The following is a 17789-nucleotide window of genomic DNA, read 5'->3' as shown; positions in this document are numbered from 1 at the left end:
ATACAAGGAAAATGATTTATGTTTTTGTAGTTTGGAGCTTTTGGACCAACACAACACAACAATAGAATACAGAATGCTTATTGTAATTTTCACTACTTATATTCTGAATAATTTATTTTTGCCAACTGGTTAATTGTTAATTGAAACATTTTACTAGTACCAATTATTTTTAAATACTGACACCTAGCTTTAGTCAATTATTGTCAAAGAGCAAGTAATTAGAAAAATGTTCTCCAAATACAGATGAGCCACATTGCTGGTGAGCTCTGATGCAATGTACAAGCAATACACATGAGTGTTGTGTTTCAGTACTAGGTAATGGTGATACTGTGTAGAGAAATCCATTGGTATTCCTGTCCAAGATCCAAAATCCAAAGAGCACATGAGCATGTCTATACTGGGGTACAAACAACACCCTGACTCAACCTCACAGCTAGCTTGGGTGCCCTATTTACGTCTGACACCATCTTTTCCTGGCATGTTTTTTTCCTTATAGATGTTTCAAGGAGAGAGATAGCATCACTTGATGTGTAATACCTCACCATCATTTTTACAAAATGTTGCAGACTGAAACAGATGAACTTATAAGGAGAAAACTTGAGAGAATATCAGCCCGAGTATAAGAAAAGCTAACAACACTATGTAAATATTGTATCCCTTGAAATGTGTCCTCTGCTTCATAGAGGACAGGTGTTTTTGGACCAAGGCAGTGAGAAGCATTTAGAAGTTAATTATTTATAATGACCTTATAAGGCTGATTCCCGTTAGAGAGAAATAGAAGGCGGGGGCAAGAGCAGGGTGTGGTTAGTGATCAATGGACTTCTCAGAAGCTCAGACATATCTATGTAAATGTGCACTCTCCCCAGCCGTCAGCTCCTTCCTAATGCTCCTTCTCTCCACTTCTCTTGCATCAAATTTAAGTTGGGTAAGCAAAGGTTTTCTCATAGGAAACGCATCAAAGCTTTTGACCGTGTTGCTGAGAATAGTTTGCTGATCGAACTGAATGTTCACACGCACAATCATGTACGTGCACATACGCACAGCAGCATGTTGCTTTTTTTTCACAAACCGAGGAAGATGACACAACCTGTGACCCACCTTCTAACTCATGCAGCAGTTACATTAGAGTTAAGTCTGACATTTGTGCTTTTATTATGTGTCACTTAGGTCTAACATTTTCCTTTCTGAACTGGTATGGTTATAGATCTAAAAAGCGGCTGAAAAAAGTGGCGATACAATAAAGTGAATTCTTCCCCCATTTGTTTTGTTTTCTTTGTCGCCATCTCACAGTTTTGTTTTTTATGTCTGTCTTACTAATTGTCTGCATTGTTCTTTTTCTCTGTGTGATGGCATCACGGCATCACTCAGCATTCCTGCTTGACTGTGCGCTGCAGCGGATTTTAGGTCACACGCTTCATTATTCATAACACATTCAGATTGGAGGTGAAATCAGTTTCTGCCTCAATACCCTTTGTCATCTGACACAGCACTCTGTCATCATTTTGTTATTCTAGCATATCAAGAAATCAGTGAACTTTAAAGAAAAGGTGCAGAAAATTTACAATACAGATAATTTTCCAATTCTATATTAGCTGTAGGGGTGAATGTGAGCATGAATGCATGTCTTTCTCTATGTGTAAGCCCTGCAATTGATAGGCAATCTGTAAAGGGTGTGCCCTTCCCCTTGACCTGTAACAGCTAGGATAGGCTTCAACCCCCCCCCAACCCACCCCTGAGACCGTGAATTGGATAAGCAGTTAAGAAAATAAGTGGATGCTTGGATGTTTATTGTGTCCAATTTTGAGTCAGTTTTGACTCATATCAAAACATACAGAAAGAAAGATACAGAAAGATGTGTTATTGATGATTGCAGGCAGCCGCATTTAAATTATTGAAGGTCATTTTTCATCCTTCTTTTTCAGTGAGCTGCTGTCATTGATGACACACCACGTAATTTGAAGTGTGAACCTACTGAAACAAGGTGCCAGCTGCAGAAGCATTATACTGCATTAGAGATCATACAGCATAATATCCAGTGACACAGCAGATGTTAAATGTAAGTTCAAATGTAAGCCTATGTAATGTTACCTGAGAAATTTTAAATAGCAGGTAAAATAACAGCTAAACACTTTGATTTCAAAAATAACTAAACTAACCCAACCTTGTAATTTATCAGGAGCTGCACAATATTGTCACATAATAAAAAAGAAAAATATTTTCTCGTTGGAAGGTTTTTAGCCAGCCGTGCTTTTTTTATTCTATAACTGCATCAGGAATTTTCCTTCACTGTTTGTGCGTCCTTTCATATGGTGTGCAACTAGTCAGTACTCCATCAACTCCCGGTGAGGCCATTTGATTATATTTGGGTTGCACATCACCAGCTGCTAGTATCTCCTCATTGTTCTTGACTGTGATTCTGCCTTAAGTGGCAAAACATGTTTGTCATTTCCATGTTTAGCACCTTTAGCAAAAGGTGGAACCTTTAGTTCCACCTTTAGGAACAAATGTTTTGCATATTTTTCCAGAGTTTGTTGGTGGTTGTTCCAGTAGCTGACACATACTCTTACTGTCAGAGATGTCCGGGCTTGTTTTGTTGTGTGTACTAGGGAATCTAAAGTAACGCTTGTACTAGGCGTTACTATAGCAATGACATGTCATGCTGTGACACTTGTGGTTGTAACGCAGGAGTGGGTTGATGGTTTAATTCCTGGCTGCTTCAGGTTGCATGCCAAATATCCTTGAGCAGGATACTAACCCCGAGGTGCTCTCATTGGAGAATAAATGTGTGTGAATGTTAGATAGAAAGCACTTACGTCGTAAGTAGACCTGGGCGATAGAACGATAACGATATGTACCGCGATATAACTTTTACTCGATAGAGAAATTAAGCTATCGCGATAGACCTCGCCGCTCTTGTCCTCTTAAAAAAAAAAGAAAAAAAAGAACAGCCAATCCAAACTAAGTAGCGCAGAGCCGAACCAATCACAGCCGCAGCGTCACGTCGCGTGACTTGTTACGTACAGCACAAGTGCCAAGCCGCACGTGTGTTTGTTTGGGAAGCAGCCAGCGGGTAATGGAGGAAATGAGTGTGCCGACTAGAAAAATCAACCGAGCGTGACCGAAGAGAAAACAGATGATGGTTCCAATGCCGGAGAGATTGTCGAACGGAAGAGCCATAGAAGTTCCGTAGTGTGAAGGTATTTCGGCTATTTCAAGTCTGACAAAAAACAGAGTAGCGTGCACTGTAAATTGTGCCGAAAGCAAGTCTGGAAATACAATAAACTGGTGCATGCGTCACACTGTGCGCCACGTTATTGTTTCGGTGAAATGAATTTCTACAATACTGTTAATTCTACTCTCTGCAGTGTTTAAATGCTTACATATACACACAGTTACTGTCCCTCCACACATACGACTCGGTTCTGCTTCTATGCCCCAGCTTTGTTTACTTTTTCCCACCGAGGCTTCTAGACTTCTGATTGGCCAACATTTCTGCACGGTTAGGAATCTAGCGCCACCTGCTGCTTTGGCATGTTCATAGCAGCGTTTTCCTTCATTTCTGCCTTTATGTGTGGATGGGATTATTTTTTAAAACGAAAACGGAAAATCTCCGTTTTCAAAAATACCCGTGTACGCGTGGACGTAGCCTCAGTCTCTGACTGGAAGCGCTAATTCGTCATTCAGCTTTTGTCAGACTAAAGTAACTGTTAAAACTGTTTGAAAAGCTCAGCTATACAACAAGGAGAGATTGAGAATTTCCTTTTAGTTCTCAGTTTATTTGATATTGATAAAAGTTAGTCAGTTTTGTCTGTTCTTCTGTAAAACAAACTAAGATTTATTTTTAGAATTAATATTTTGTTTCTAAGTGGAATTGACAATTTAGTCTGTTTCGTTTGTTCTATTTTGAAACTTAAACGCTTTAGCGGCTGCCTTTTGTGTAGTTTGCAATATTTGCCTTTATTTATCTGAAAAAGTCTCATGTTCCTTAAGTACATCTACCCTGTTGAACTTATTATGGGAAATAAATATTTAAATAAAAACAAGCTGCTGATTATTTCACATTTTACTTGTGAGCAACGGCACATTTAAATCTTACAAATATAGTTATTTGGCTTATATCGTGATAGATATCGTTATCGCCTGAAATGAAAAAAACATATCGTGATATGAAAAAATCTCATATCGCCCAGCTCTAGTCGTAAGTGTTTTCTATGGGTGAATGAGGCAAGTTGTAAAGCACTTGGAATGCTCAGACTGAGTAGAAAAGCGGTATATAAGAACCAGACCATTTATACTTTTATATCACGTAAAAAAATTACACAGGTTATCCCCAACATTATCCCAGCTGATATGATGTTGCATTGTTACTTTGTGCAATACGGTGCTGAAACCAGGTATCTTGTTAGGTGATGTCATTTGTTAGGTAAATGTGTGAACCACTAGGCTGTGGAGCCACACATAGCTAGGGACTCTATGGCTTGAACTTATACTTCAGTATTTAGTATACAAAACTACAGACTTTTGTTGTGATAACTGGTATATTGTACTACTTAACATTGATAACATCCTATAATAGGATGGGAGTCTCTTTCAAGTATTTATTTTCCATTTGCCTCAAGGCCTCTTTTTAATTAAAATGAAAAGCAAGATGACATCATGTGTTCCCAAGGGACTTGGGTAGAACTTCAAAGAGGGGAAAAGGGGAAAGCTATAAATTCAGGTACTGGCCATTTGCAAGGTACTGTAGCGGCTATCTTACCAACCCTCATCTATCACAGGGAGGCAGTGAATGTTGGTTGTAGCTGGAGGCATTGCATTGTACTGATGGCTTTTACATATAACACTTCATAAACCCTGGCATCAGTTACGGGAAGTGAATAATGAATTTATTGACGTGAGCAGTTGCTTACACTGCATTACTGGCCATCTAGCTTTTCTTAAAGTGTTCATAATTTATTTGGGAAAAGAAAGAAGTTGAAGGTTGTGGCATTGTGTAACAAAAAATAAAAGCTTAAGCAATCAGTTAATGTAGCACTGCTGTTTGCCTTTAGTGTTGCTGCCTGTCTGTGAGGGTGTGTGTATTGGGGGCTTTAGTGCGGTTGCACAACACTAACAAACAAATGGAGCAAGTCATGTTACGTGTAAATGAGCTGAGTGACTAATGAGATTTTTCCATTTTGTGCTTCATTTGCAACAGGGTGTGGTCCTTTTGACTTCCTCTTTCTTCATTTGACTTTCTCTTTATATAATAATGTATCAAGGTTATGTCATGTCTACAATGTGCCCTTCTATTCAATCTCATCTCATTTCAGCCCCTCCCACCAAGCATCCGAGTTTTATTTCTTAGTGTGTGTTTGGGTGTGGCATGATCTGGAGTCTTAACTGCCTGCTTTGTTTGCTTGCTATTAAATTTGACTCTGTATGATTTGGTTTTGGAAAAAACAGGGACGGTGATGGAGAGCAAGCATGTGTGCTGTGTATTTTATGGTGCTGACCTTTCTTAAGCACTAAAAGAGGCTTTCAAAAAGACATGGCATTTAGGAACTGTCTCTGAGGCAGTCCATTACTGCTTCAGCCATGTATTTTATTAATTCTGTTACACAAACATAAACAGGCTAACAATTTAGCTATTAGACATAAAAAATAGAAATATCAACCTTTTAAGTGGAAAGTCAGCATATCAAAGCAAAAAAAAAAAAAAAATCAACTTCTCTTCAATGCAAAATCATATTTTGATCATTTTTAAAAAAAACTGCCCTCAAAAAATTTTCCCCCAAACTGTATGTTTTACAGGATCCTCTCTCACAAGTAAAAATAAAGTGCTCTGCTATTGAAAGAAGTATTTAGAACTCAAGTGTAGTTGCTGTGCACCCACAGATGCAACAGATTTATGAAACAAAATAACTATTAGTGACTTTGCTCATGCCAAGGTTGCTTGTTTGTGACTGGCTCTGAACTCTATAGCTTTAGCCACTTTGCCTTTGTTAGTTTCTTTAAAATCCACGTTTCCATGTTTTGCTAGGTGGAGGTGGTTTAAATGTCTCTTTAGATTTTTTTGTTCTGAACATTTGTGGTGGTCCCCCTGTGATTTTGGCAAACATCGTGTCTTCACTCACAATAAGAAGCCTTAAAGCTAACCACATAGTATCATGTGGTTTGCATGCAACGATTTGCCTACATCACTGTGTGTGTGTTGTACATGCATGAAACAGACCGGCTTGTAATTTGAAATAAGTGAGGCTGACTGACTGGTCATCGGCCTCAGTCGATGCTGTAAATTGGCTATTTTTGGTCTTTGGACAGTTAAGAAGTGAAACTCTGCTATACATAATCTTTTAAAGCATGGTAAAGCCTTAACTTAAATTTAGTTTTTTCTCCAATCTTTCTTATGGAATGATGTCATCTGATAATGAAGGATATTTTACTAAATTAAATATATTGGAAAATACAATATAGTGGTTATTGACATCATGAGTCTTTATATTAGTCCCGGGCCTGAAAATGGTCAAGTTATTCAAAGCTAACAAAGGTTCAAAGGGGTTGGCAAAAAAAAGAATCTGGTAGCCATCCCCGATCGCTGTTACAAATTTCAGGGAGGAGATAAAAATTGTGGTTATGAAATATTTAAACGCGTTAAGAAGTCTATATGAGTTTTTTCAAACAGAAAGATCATATCTCCATTAAATCTCAGATGCATTATATGCTGTTAGACACTCTTCTCTGGGAGAACTCTACTAGTCAGCACTGTAGCTCCATTAGCAGGTAGAATAATCGTTATCAACTTGAAGGCCACGTCTTCCATCAAGGATAATGGCCTATCTCACAATTTAAAGAAAGTGATCAAAAACATAATGGCTTATTCCTTTGCTCTTGCTCCTAATGTTTGCTTGTGTTTCATAACATGAGCCCCCCCACGATAAGGATAAGCAGAAGAGATTGGATGGATGGACAGATCGAAGTCCATGGAAGGCAACTATCTTTTTAAAGCCCTGTTGCCTTTTAAAACTGTCAAATTCATTATTAAATAAAAAAATCAGCTTGAAAATTAAGCACAAAAGTCGAAAAATAAACAGGAACAAATTGAAACATAGATGTAAAGTGTGAATTTGGTTGTTTATAACCCCCCTTTTCATATAAAAATGAGTGTGTGTTCATTTGACAAAGGAGTTGTACAATTCTGCGAACACACACACATTTACAGTTTGAAACATGCGTGTGTGCTCTCTGTCTATCAAAGAATGCTAATGGGCCAAATAAAAGCCTTTGGATCTATAAAAAGGAAAGCAGACCATTAACCCCTCCCCATGTACCAGGTCCACTGGACCAACAGAAACGAGAGCTCACGTCATCCTTCTTTCAGATCGCCCATCAGTGTAACCTGAATCTCAAATGGATAACCGCCACCACACACACACACACTTCCTCATATACACGTGCATTTGCAGACAAGCAATGATAGCATTATAACTTATTACTGAGGACACTGTTTCTGGATCAGCTAACATGATGATCAATAATTATAGATTTTTGTCTGTTTAATGTGAAATTCAAGAACTCGGGTAATGCCAAGGTTTTTACTTGTAAAACAGAGTTGGCTTTAGTGTACTTAGGGAAGGGAAGGTGTACCCAATGAAGGTACACCTCCAAAAGACTGCACATCTTCGGCAATCCAAACAGAACTTGTTAGTAATTTTACAATAGCTCACTGTAACAAAATGCTACTAGTTGTAAATAACCCCCATCCAGTAAGTATTTCAGTATGTGATACATTTCAAGTAACGATGCATATATATTTAAAATTACAATAGCAAACCAAAAAGTAAAATTGTATTGTGCAGCAGTTCCATTCCATTTGAGACTCCACAATTTCTTATGTCCTGTTAGGATGTCCTGTGACTGGACAGTACCAACTATATTGCTATGTAAAAGTTAATGTAGTTAATGGCGAAATTATCTCTCGTGAAATAAAAAGATTTTGGTTGAATCCATTTCCTGAAAACTCAGACTTTATGTACTATGCCCGCCTGTTACAAATAAACAAAGGTAATTGCAAATTTATGAAAAATACAATAAAAATAAACATTTTGCATCTGTTTCATTCCCTTGTTAAGGAAGACCAGCCCACCTTTTCTTTTAAGATACAATGATTGAGGAAAATCTCATCTGAGGCTTTGAGAGTATGTTTTTACTGAGCGTAAAATCAAACAATAAATTCATAATCAGGCACTGAGAATATAGTAACCAGCCACATTCTAAAGTATCTGTAACCATAAACTGTTTTAATTTTATGACCATAAATGGTTTGAATAGGTGACCTAGTGAATAGCATGTGCTTGTAATTTCAGTTAAAAACAAGTTTATGCTTGAAAAGAAACCAGAAAAAAATGTATATTACAATTTCAGTTTATTACAATTATTACAGCTGTATTATTTTTATTCAAGTGAATAAATTAACAAGGAGCCTTAAATTTCTGTTCAAGGTTCCTTGTTCCAAAAACCTAGATCAGAGTAGTATTATTTTGTTTTGAATATTAGTATAATGGATTAATGATGCAAAAATGTCGAGTGTTCTTTTTACTTGTGTTTACTGCCAGTTGTTTTTTCTTCCAATATAAACACTGTTGTTAGGTCAGATTGGGTTCTAAGATCCATACGCTGTTTCCTTAAAAAAAAGATTCTCTTATTCCCTTCATCACCAGCAGAGAGCAGCAAAGGAAAAAGAAATGTGCAGTCTCTCTAAAGGCAGCATTGTCATGGAACTAAATGAAGCAGTCAGGTTCAGTGCACCAGTGTTAAAAAAAAAAAAAAGAAAAAAAGGAAAACAACATTATTGCAGTTGTGGAGTGATTCAGCAAATCTGTCCCATTCATGATTACTAGAAGAAATAAATGCTGCTGATGCTGCTGTAGCTGACTGAGTCAGTGAAACCGATCAGGCAGAATGTGTGAACAGAAATAGAGGTGTGAGATTGTGTCCCTGTCACTTGTGCTGAAATTTCAAACTCCTAACATTAGCGGCATTGACAGAGAGAGACCTTGACACCCGTCTGCTTGGAGTGGGCGCGCACACTCACATGCAGGAGCTGTCAACTTCAATTCTATCAGCCACCACTATGGAGGGTGCAATGCAGTTAAGATTCAGACTGACCCACTTTCTCCCGTTTAGGGGGAAGCCTGTAACTTGGTGGTTGGAAGCCACTGTTCTCTGCTCACTGGTCCCCCTCTGGACAGAGTGGTGTGTCCCATTTGCTCTGCTGGCTCACAGTAGGACAGCCTGTACCCAAGTTCACCCTTTTCATGGTCTTGTCTCATTTTTGAACACTTTTTGCATCATTCTTTTCCATTTTTATTTGGAAAAGTCTGTAGTATGTAATAAAAGAAACTAAACGCATACATCATTTAAACTGCGACAAAATAAAAAGTCCTTACAGACTTTATAGATTTATGAACTTGTAAATTGGGGGTTAACCATACCATGACTAGAATATTTACCGTATTTCGACCATTGTAATCCGTCTCATGGTCCTTTCTGACCTATTAAATCTTCACTACACATTTACCTCATTCGCTAAGGATGGAGAGCATTTTCACAGCAGCAGAGGAAGTAGCTGTGTCTGCAGCAGTCAGCTGGCTGTTAGCACACAGCCTCCTTAAATCCCTTACACAATGAAAAATTTCCTGTGACTCTGGCTCACATGCACATTAACAGTCATGCAAGGACACGCTCGTACACACTCAGAGCCTTTTGTAGCCACATCTGTTCACATGGAGGGTTTTCATGTACATCTGGGATGGGTAATTCCCTGTTTGTGTGTTGAAATATGTGATGAGGATGAGAGTGTGAGTGGTTCTTATGTTCATTTTTCATCAGCCCTTTTCAGTCATCATCCCTCTTGTTCGTGTTTGATAGGATCATACGAGGGGAGGGATTCATTTTTTGAGCACCTGTAGGTGTGTGTATGCCTGTGTTTTTGTGTGAGGACTGAAATCTAACCGCTGTACAAGGTGGAAGAAAAGAAAACCGAAGAAAGGAAAAAGAGGAATATGCAACAGTTTTTTAAAAATATTTTATTTTTCACTGAATTTGGGTTAACGCTTCTTTAAAGTCTTTTTTTCAGTCATTTCGGAGTAATTAGTCAATATTTCTCTGTTTTTTCTTTTAGTATTAGCATAATGCTGATGCAAAACAAGGCCTAATAACTTTTTATAATTTATATAGTATGGCATTTTTTTTGACAAATATAAAAAGTGAAGGTGTTTAGTTTGCTTTAGGCAGAATTTATAAACTTTAGCACCAAGGAGAAAACACAGAAAAGTAGAAGGGTGAAGTCATGGCCCACGCTGCAGCCCATCTTAAGAAAGCTCGCGAGCTTGAGCAACACCCAGACTACAGGGCTTTGCAGAAAGCCAGGGAGAAGAGGAGACGGCAGCGGGAAAGAGCTGAACGAAAGCGTCAGGTAAAATCTGTCACACGTGGTGTGTATCATGACAATTTCATTACCACATTCTGTGGTGGCCTTATCGTACGCTTTGGTGTTACTGTAGGACAACATGAAAAGGGGCTCTGGGATTTGCACAGATGTGGAGGTGGTTGAAATCGCACTAGGTAACGGATAAAGTCAAAGAAATAGTACTGTACCACTGTCTACCATAAATAGTATAATTTTTTAAAAAGATTTTCACCGTTTTTGTTTTAACCTTCATGGTTAAAACAAGGTTAACCATGAGGTTAACCTAATCAAACACTTAAATCACCACCATGAACATTTATAAGAAAGTAACCAAGGCAAAGGGACTAAAGCTAAAGCCCCTAGCAATACTAGTGCACATATGTTCATAAGTGACCTCGTGTACACAAAGCAGCTGTTAATGAGACATTCGTGATAATAAGTAGAGTTTTGATTTTCATCCAGTGTAAGCATACTTGTGTTGTCCTTCATTACATGACTGACTCCAGGCGAATCTGTGCAAATCCTGTACGGATACAGAGATTACAGCTGGATCTCAATCAATCCAATCTCTGCATGTGGAGTTTGGCAAACAGCTGAATCAGGCAGGCAGACGAGTAAAAACTCAAAAAGTGGAGACTGAAGAATACACACACACACAAAACGAGTTCTGTGTAGTGAAAAATTCTATGTAAGGTTGAAATTAGATTGCTTGTACTAACCGGATCTGACTTGGTCCATTTTTCAGTGGTTTCTGTCAGCCTCCCATATGTCCCGTTATGCATGAGCAACACATGTACAGCAGCACAGCCAAACAGTTGCATACACACTCACAGCCACACACTAACATGTCATTAGTGTTGTAAAGACTCACTTCTTGATGCATTCTCAATCATCCAGGTAAGTAAATCTCCAAAGGTTGATTCTGTTCATCTGGACGTTTCGTCACTCATCCAAGTGACTTCTTCAGTCTCAGCTGACTGCAGGTTTCCCCGAGCTTATAAACAGTACTGTTTATAAGGTTGGGGATAAACAGTACTGTCAACTTTTGGAGGTAAAGTCTCACTGTTCACTACCATGAAAAACCTTTGTAACAGCAAACCTAATCAAACACTTAAATCACCACCATGAACATTTATAAGAAAGTAACCAAGGCAAAGGGACTAAAGCTAAAGCCGTCCAGAGCTCAGAGCCAATCCAAGCCAGCAGCCTCGGTATGAGCAAAGGATCGGAGGAGTTATGTAGACAATTATAGAGATGAGTAAAAATGAAGGAAGGGCTGAAAGCCTGTTATGAACATGCTGAAAAAAGATGAAAGGTTTTTTGTTGTTGTTGTTATATAAATCTGTTGCTTTTGTTTGGTAAGGAAAAATATATCAGACATTTCAGTTAACTATTTATGCTTCAGCTAATTTTGCTTTGAAGAACAGTTATAGTTCTTAGAAAGAAGAGAATCAGAATCATCAAAAATATGTATTACCATGTCAGACTTGCAAAAAAACATGGAATTGGCCAAAGAAATCTCAATTAGTGCATTTCTTATTTAAATCTTTTTATTGCTGTGTTCCATTTTTAATTTTGTCTCAGAATCCTGACCCTTGGTGTTCCTGAAAGCACCGTAGGCCATGTGGTCTACATTCTGAGTGAAACCCAGCTGTTATGCACCCTACCATGAACACACACACACCCATCAGTGGGTTGTGTCTGTGGAACTGAAGGTCTAGAATGGTAAAAATAGCTAAGACAGGAGAAACAGTAAGGGTTAAATGTTTATGGCTGCAGTTGTTATCTTACTGCGAGAGAGGAGAGGCAGCGGAAGAGTAGGCAGGACTGGGCCTTGACCACAGTACATCGTACATTAAGTCAGAGCTAGAGGCTGATCCTCAGCTTGCACTGTGATAAAAGGGAACAACAAGGAAATGTAGTAGAATTAATTAGAAAAGGAAGCAAGATTTGGTAATTTATTAAATATGTTTGAACCAAAGATATGTACAAATTTATTAGACTGTAGGATTAAAGGATGCCAGTAATCAGGAGTGTACTGAGAGATGCAAAGTGAGAAACTGCAAGAATTTGACAAAGTGGCCAAAGAGAGTAAAGAAAGGCGACAATATTCAGGTAAAGCTGTGAATTCTTTTCCTGTCTGAATGGTAACCATGGGAAATGCAGCAACATGTAAGATATGTGGATCAGATAAAGCTTCAAAGACCGTTGGGATTGACTATGCCTCAAATCAACATACTGATTACTACAAGGCTGCTGACACTGGATCTAACGTTGATGATTTACTGGTAAGAGATGGAAAAAGCAGACTTGGGTTGTTATAATTTCTTTTTCTGCTAATGTCCTTTTTTGTCAGAAACAAACATGTTTGTTTGTCCCGTGTTCAGCAAATGAAAATAAAATAAACAATAAAAGCAAAGGTGAATCAAATAGACCAATACAGCAAGGCTGGGATGGTCCATTTGGTAAAGTAAATCCATTGGGCATCTTTCTTTGCCTTTAGACAACAATTCTGATGGCAAAAGAACCAAACGGGACAGGCAAAAAAAAGAAGAAGAAACAAACATGTTAATGTCTGATGGTTTGCTTGGGATTGTGCGACATTGCACGTGAAGGGTAATCCACATAGGGGGTGTGGTATGATTGTTGACATGTATTGCGAAGTTTGATGACCTTACAAGTTAACTTCCAGTGGTGATTGACTGACACTTTAACACTTTAACCTTGCTAAAAAGAGGTTAGAAACTCGTTGACACTCTCAAGATAATGAAGACACTACTAATGTTCACATACTGTGATATTCAGCAAATAAAGCGATACATCGGTATATTTTGATTATTCAAATATCAGATGTCATGCAATGAAAAATTCTATTTTGGGCCAAAATCATTACAGAGGTAATGACAGGCCATCGTCAGAAAGTCATCACTTCCTTTGACTTTGTTTTGTTTTTTTGTTTGCTGTTAAAATTGGTTGTTAAATTTCTGTTCATTAAGCTGCAGTGATTATGATTGTCTGCAGTAAACAAATGTTAGATGGTTTATTAATATAAGATTTTTCTTTTAATTCTGATACTGCCTTAAAAATATAACACTATTTGGTAAGATTTATATTTAATCCAACTCAGAAAAGAGTGCTATTCCTCTTACATTTTTTTTAAAGAGCAAGAGGAAAACACAATTTACATTTAAAACTTAAATTTGCTGTGTACATGCACATAAAGACAGTCTGTCATTAACTGTTGATCAGGCAGTAACGAACAATTCTAACAAAAAATGAACACATTTTGAATAAAATGAAAACAAGTCTTACACCAGGAGAACAAGAAATGCTGGAAGGCTTGAGATCAAACAGTAACAGATTGGGAACAAGTGCGGCAGGTGATATTTATCAGTGCAGGACAGACAAAAATGGAGGAAAAAATAGTAAAGACACAAGTAAAACTAAAAAAAAGACACCAGGAATGGCTAAATAAAACAAATAAACTTAAGCCTGAACAAAAAAAAAACCACGACATCAAAATGCAAATTTTGTATGACAACATGATGTAGGGATCAAGGTTAGAATCTCCATGAAATGAATGTAAGTCAACATAATGTCCTCTGGCAATGTGGAAACGTGACTCTGTGTGTGCATGTGTGTGTGTGCACGCGTGCGCAGCTGCTTTGTGATGGTTACATTTAGAGTAGCCTAGTAGGCCACTGATACTGTACAAGCAGCTATTTAGCCATATAAAAACACATGATTGACCCTTTATTTTATGTTTTCACATTAAAAGAGCTTTAAGGAACAAACCCATCGTGTGTGTGTGTGTGTGTGTGTGTGTGTGTGTGTGTGTGTGTGTGTGTGTGTGTGAGAGAGAAAAATACTGTTTTGTCTGATAAATGGAATGTGGCCTTTAATGTTGTTACTATAATATTGCATATATGTGGCACTTTTATCAGAATGACACAGTAACAAAATAAATTAGAAACATTTGCTTATTTACCTGTTATTAATATTACCCTAATTTCTGTTTTATCTCTGTAGTCGGACAGTAACACCAGTTTCCTCCGGGCTGCCAGAGCTGGAAACATTGACAAAGTCCTTGAATTCCTGAAGAACGGGGTTGACATCAGCACATGTAACCAGGTAAGAAAACTTAAACAACATCGGATTTTGTTTGAATTCTTGTATGCAGTTACATTAATTTGAAGAGAGGCGATAAAAATAAAAACTGTGACAAATTTTCAGGTTTTATGGAGTTATATTTTTCAAAACTACATCTTTGCGTTTTTAATTTTAAATAATACTTTTTAAGTTTTTAGTTTTTTTTAATCTAAATATTTATTACAACTTTCCAGAACTGATATAGCAATTGTGTGAAATAATATCTAAAATCTGCTGTTTAGTGCTTCAATGCAAGCTACTGTCAAACCTGCTCAAGCTAACCTTTGCCCTGCCGTGTCATGATGGCATCACACAGCGAGTACCTTAACCTGCCATATCCCTTTACATACTCACAGCTACCCTCATAGCTACAATTACTCCCCCCCCCCCCCACCCATTCTTCCCCCCAATCTCAGCAGCTTTTGAAAAGGTCTGTCTACGTGACAGCTGTTCTCGTCCCCTCCCCATACTCGCCCTGTCCCACATTCCGCCGAAGGGGAGGGATTGGAGAGGTTAAAATATTTCCCCCTACTCCTCTCTCCTGTCTACGTCAATGTGATTTACAGAAGTCACAAGACAGCCTAAAGGAGTGAGGCTACGTGAGCGTATGTGTTGTGTGTGTGCGTGCATATCGTTATTTTTTACTGTGTCATTGCTTGACTGTTATAGCTGGTTTGCAGCTATAAAAAGCCAACCCGTAGCTCTGCTGTTTGTTATCATGGGCACCATGGGCTCTGTTTTGTGCCCCGAGAGGGAAGCCTGAATATAGAAAGCTGTGCACACACTAATCTTCACATACACATACACACAGACATGTACATAGGCACACACACCTCCTGTCCTGCAACAGGAGAGCCTTGCCCTAATAGGATTTCTCGGTGGTCAGATGATCAAATTTGAGACCTTGTCAAGTGACCAAAAAATGTAAGGGACATTTTTATACATATCCCAGTTATTCCCTCATTATTGTGTGTGTAGAGGCCAGTATAATGTGCAGTGAATGTAATTTTGGACCTAAGCACGTTAAATATCTCCCAGCACATATGAACATAAGCTATAGACTTTATTTTATTCCAGTGATGTGTAAGTAAACCAAATTAAAGTTATAACATGCACATAAATGCATTACTTTTTTTCTCTTAGTGTTTTCAATAGCCAAATGTAAAATAATATAAAATAATGTGTGCATCTTCCCACGTGTGTATTTGTCTCTAATTCTGATTGCACGTGCTTAAATACATAATCATACATTCACAGATTCACAGATCATTTCTACACTTTTTCCACCTACAGATATATGCTGTGTTACAGGCAGGGAAGTCTGTTGTGTCTTTACCTTTTTACTCACAAATTTTAAGAGGAAAGACATTGACAGTATGGTTAAGTTAAAGCACACATCACTGGTCTTAATTTGTGCTGAATGTGTATGACAGCTGATGAGTGATGTCTCTAGAATGATTTTGTTAAGTCAAAGCACAACAGGCAGTGACATGACCGTACTGGAAGTGATGGCATGAGCCCAGGATTAATGCTTTTGATTACTGCAGTAAGATAAAAAAAAATAAATAAATCACAATAATTCTGTGCATAAATGCAAATTTTCTCCAAAGACTTGAACGAATCACGGAAAAGCATCATTATCACAAAGCCATTATCTGAAATAATGTCCGATAATGAGTCATTAGAGTTAGTAGTCTATTGACAAGAGCCGGATAATGTGACATTGCAGTTGAATGACCCAATTTCCTTTTGCTTGTTTTAATGCGTTTCCGATTACCGTTCACAATGCAATCAAATACAGGAACTGTATCTTAGTATTTTATCATGTTTAATGTTATTCATGGTTTCTTTAAAAAGTCTATCCATCCACAAAACACCACAAGAAGCTGCAAATGTCACACACTAAGTCATGCACATATTTTGAGTATCGCCCTTGGTGCTATATTCATTAATAACTGAAGAGTAAAAACCTAGAAAGCACGAAGAGAGTGGCAAGGGCCAGAAACTGGCGCCAAGGGCAGAAGGCTGCCCAAGTTAGTAGAAGAGAGAGTGAGGGGTATATTCCTAGCTTGCCAAAGCCACTGTCATACTATGATTCTCCATTGCACAGATTTTATGAATGAGATGTATAAATAAAGTTGTAATGTTTTTTACAGATGATGTTTGTTCTTCCAGTTTTTAAGCATGGTGTGTTTGAGTTTTAGGATTTCAAAAGAGAATGAGTCACTACAGCTTATTCTGCATTTTAATACAATATGCCTATGTGCTTGTATTTGCGTGTTAGGAGTGTGTATAAGAACTGTTTCGCTCTTCACAATTAAAGGCCAGATTTCCCTTCTAATCTACTTAAAATTTTAATCCTTGGTGAGTAATATTACTCTTTACTTTAATCCGCATGCATTTACATTATTTGCTCCAAAATCTATCCCACTGTGACATTTATGACATTTACATTATTTCCTCCAACATCTTTCCCCTGTGACATTTGAGACAATAAAACGGCACCAAGTAAGCATGGTTGTTTATACCATGTGTGCTTATAACAAAGGTCAGTGGTCAAAGCAGCTTGAATGACAATCTGCGCTGGATGAAGCTCAACATTTTGTCTCCTGCTAGGGGAAGCAACAAAGTGCCAGGGATCACGATGTCCATTAGCTAAATGAAGCTTTTAGGAACAACTGAGCTCAGAGGGAAAGGAGATTTAGATCGGTTTGTGTGACTGTGTGTGTGTTTTGTAGGGTTTTCTTGTCTCTCCTGAAATACATAATGGCTGAAATGTGGCTGAAAGTATGATTATTTTGTGCCGTGTCAGTGAGTCTATCATTTCAGAACTGAAGTATAACTGAGGCTGGACTTTCTGCTTCTCAAATGTCAGCAAAGAGCATCTGATATAGCCTAGACTATTTTTTTCTCTTTTCATTCGTTGCCAGTTCAGTGGAAAAAGTCACAGATGGACTAACTGCATACTGATTTAAAATATACTGAAGTGATGATGATATTAGAAGGTTTGGCCATGCGACCGGACAAACATGATATGCAGTGTGATCATTGTGGAAGTGATAATGACAATTTAAAAAAATCAGCAAAAACATATATTAAAATTTAAAGTCTTTACTTATCAAAAGTGAGTGCTTGCTATGATGAGTCAGTTGCAGACCTTGCAGACCTGCGTGATGATGATTTAAGTGTT

At 37.9% G+C, this 17789-nt stretch overlaps 1 protein-coding gene across 1 annotated transcript in view; it reads left to right on the top strand.

Annotated features, from left to right (window-relative positions):
* The window catches only part of ank2a (ankyrin 2a, neuronal), a 91279-nt gene that overhangs the window by 5599 nt on the left and 67891 nt on the right, over positions 1-17789 (top strand). Inside the window, exon 2 of the mRNA XM_085276982.1 lies at positions 14480-14581. Coding sequence (XP_085133108.1) covers positions 14480-14581 — 102 coding nt within the window. The remainder of the gene's footprint in view (positions 1-14479; positions 14582-17789) is intronic.

Source organism: Mchenga conophoros, linkage group LG6, assembly GCF_057382185.1.
Source record: "Mchenga conophoros isolate Kocher_MC1m ecotype Shallow Benthic linkage group LG6, M_conophoros_male_GT1.1, whole genome shotgun sequence".
Classification (NCBI taxonomy): domain Eukaryota; kingdom Metazoa; phylum Chordata; class Actinopteri; order Cichliformes; family Cichlidae; genus Mchenga; species Mchenga conophoros.
Note: the sequence above shows the minus strand (reverse complement) of the source record. Positions and strands in the feature narration are given on the sequence as shown.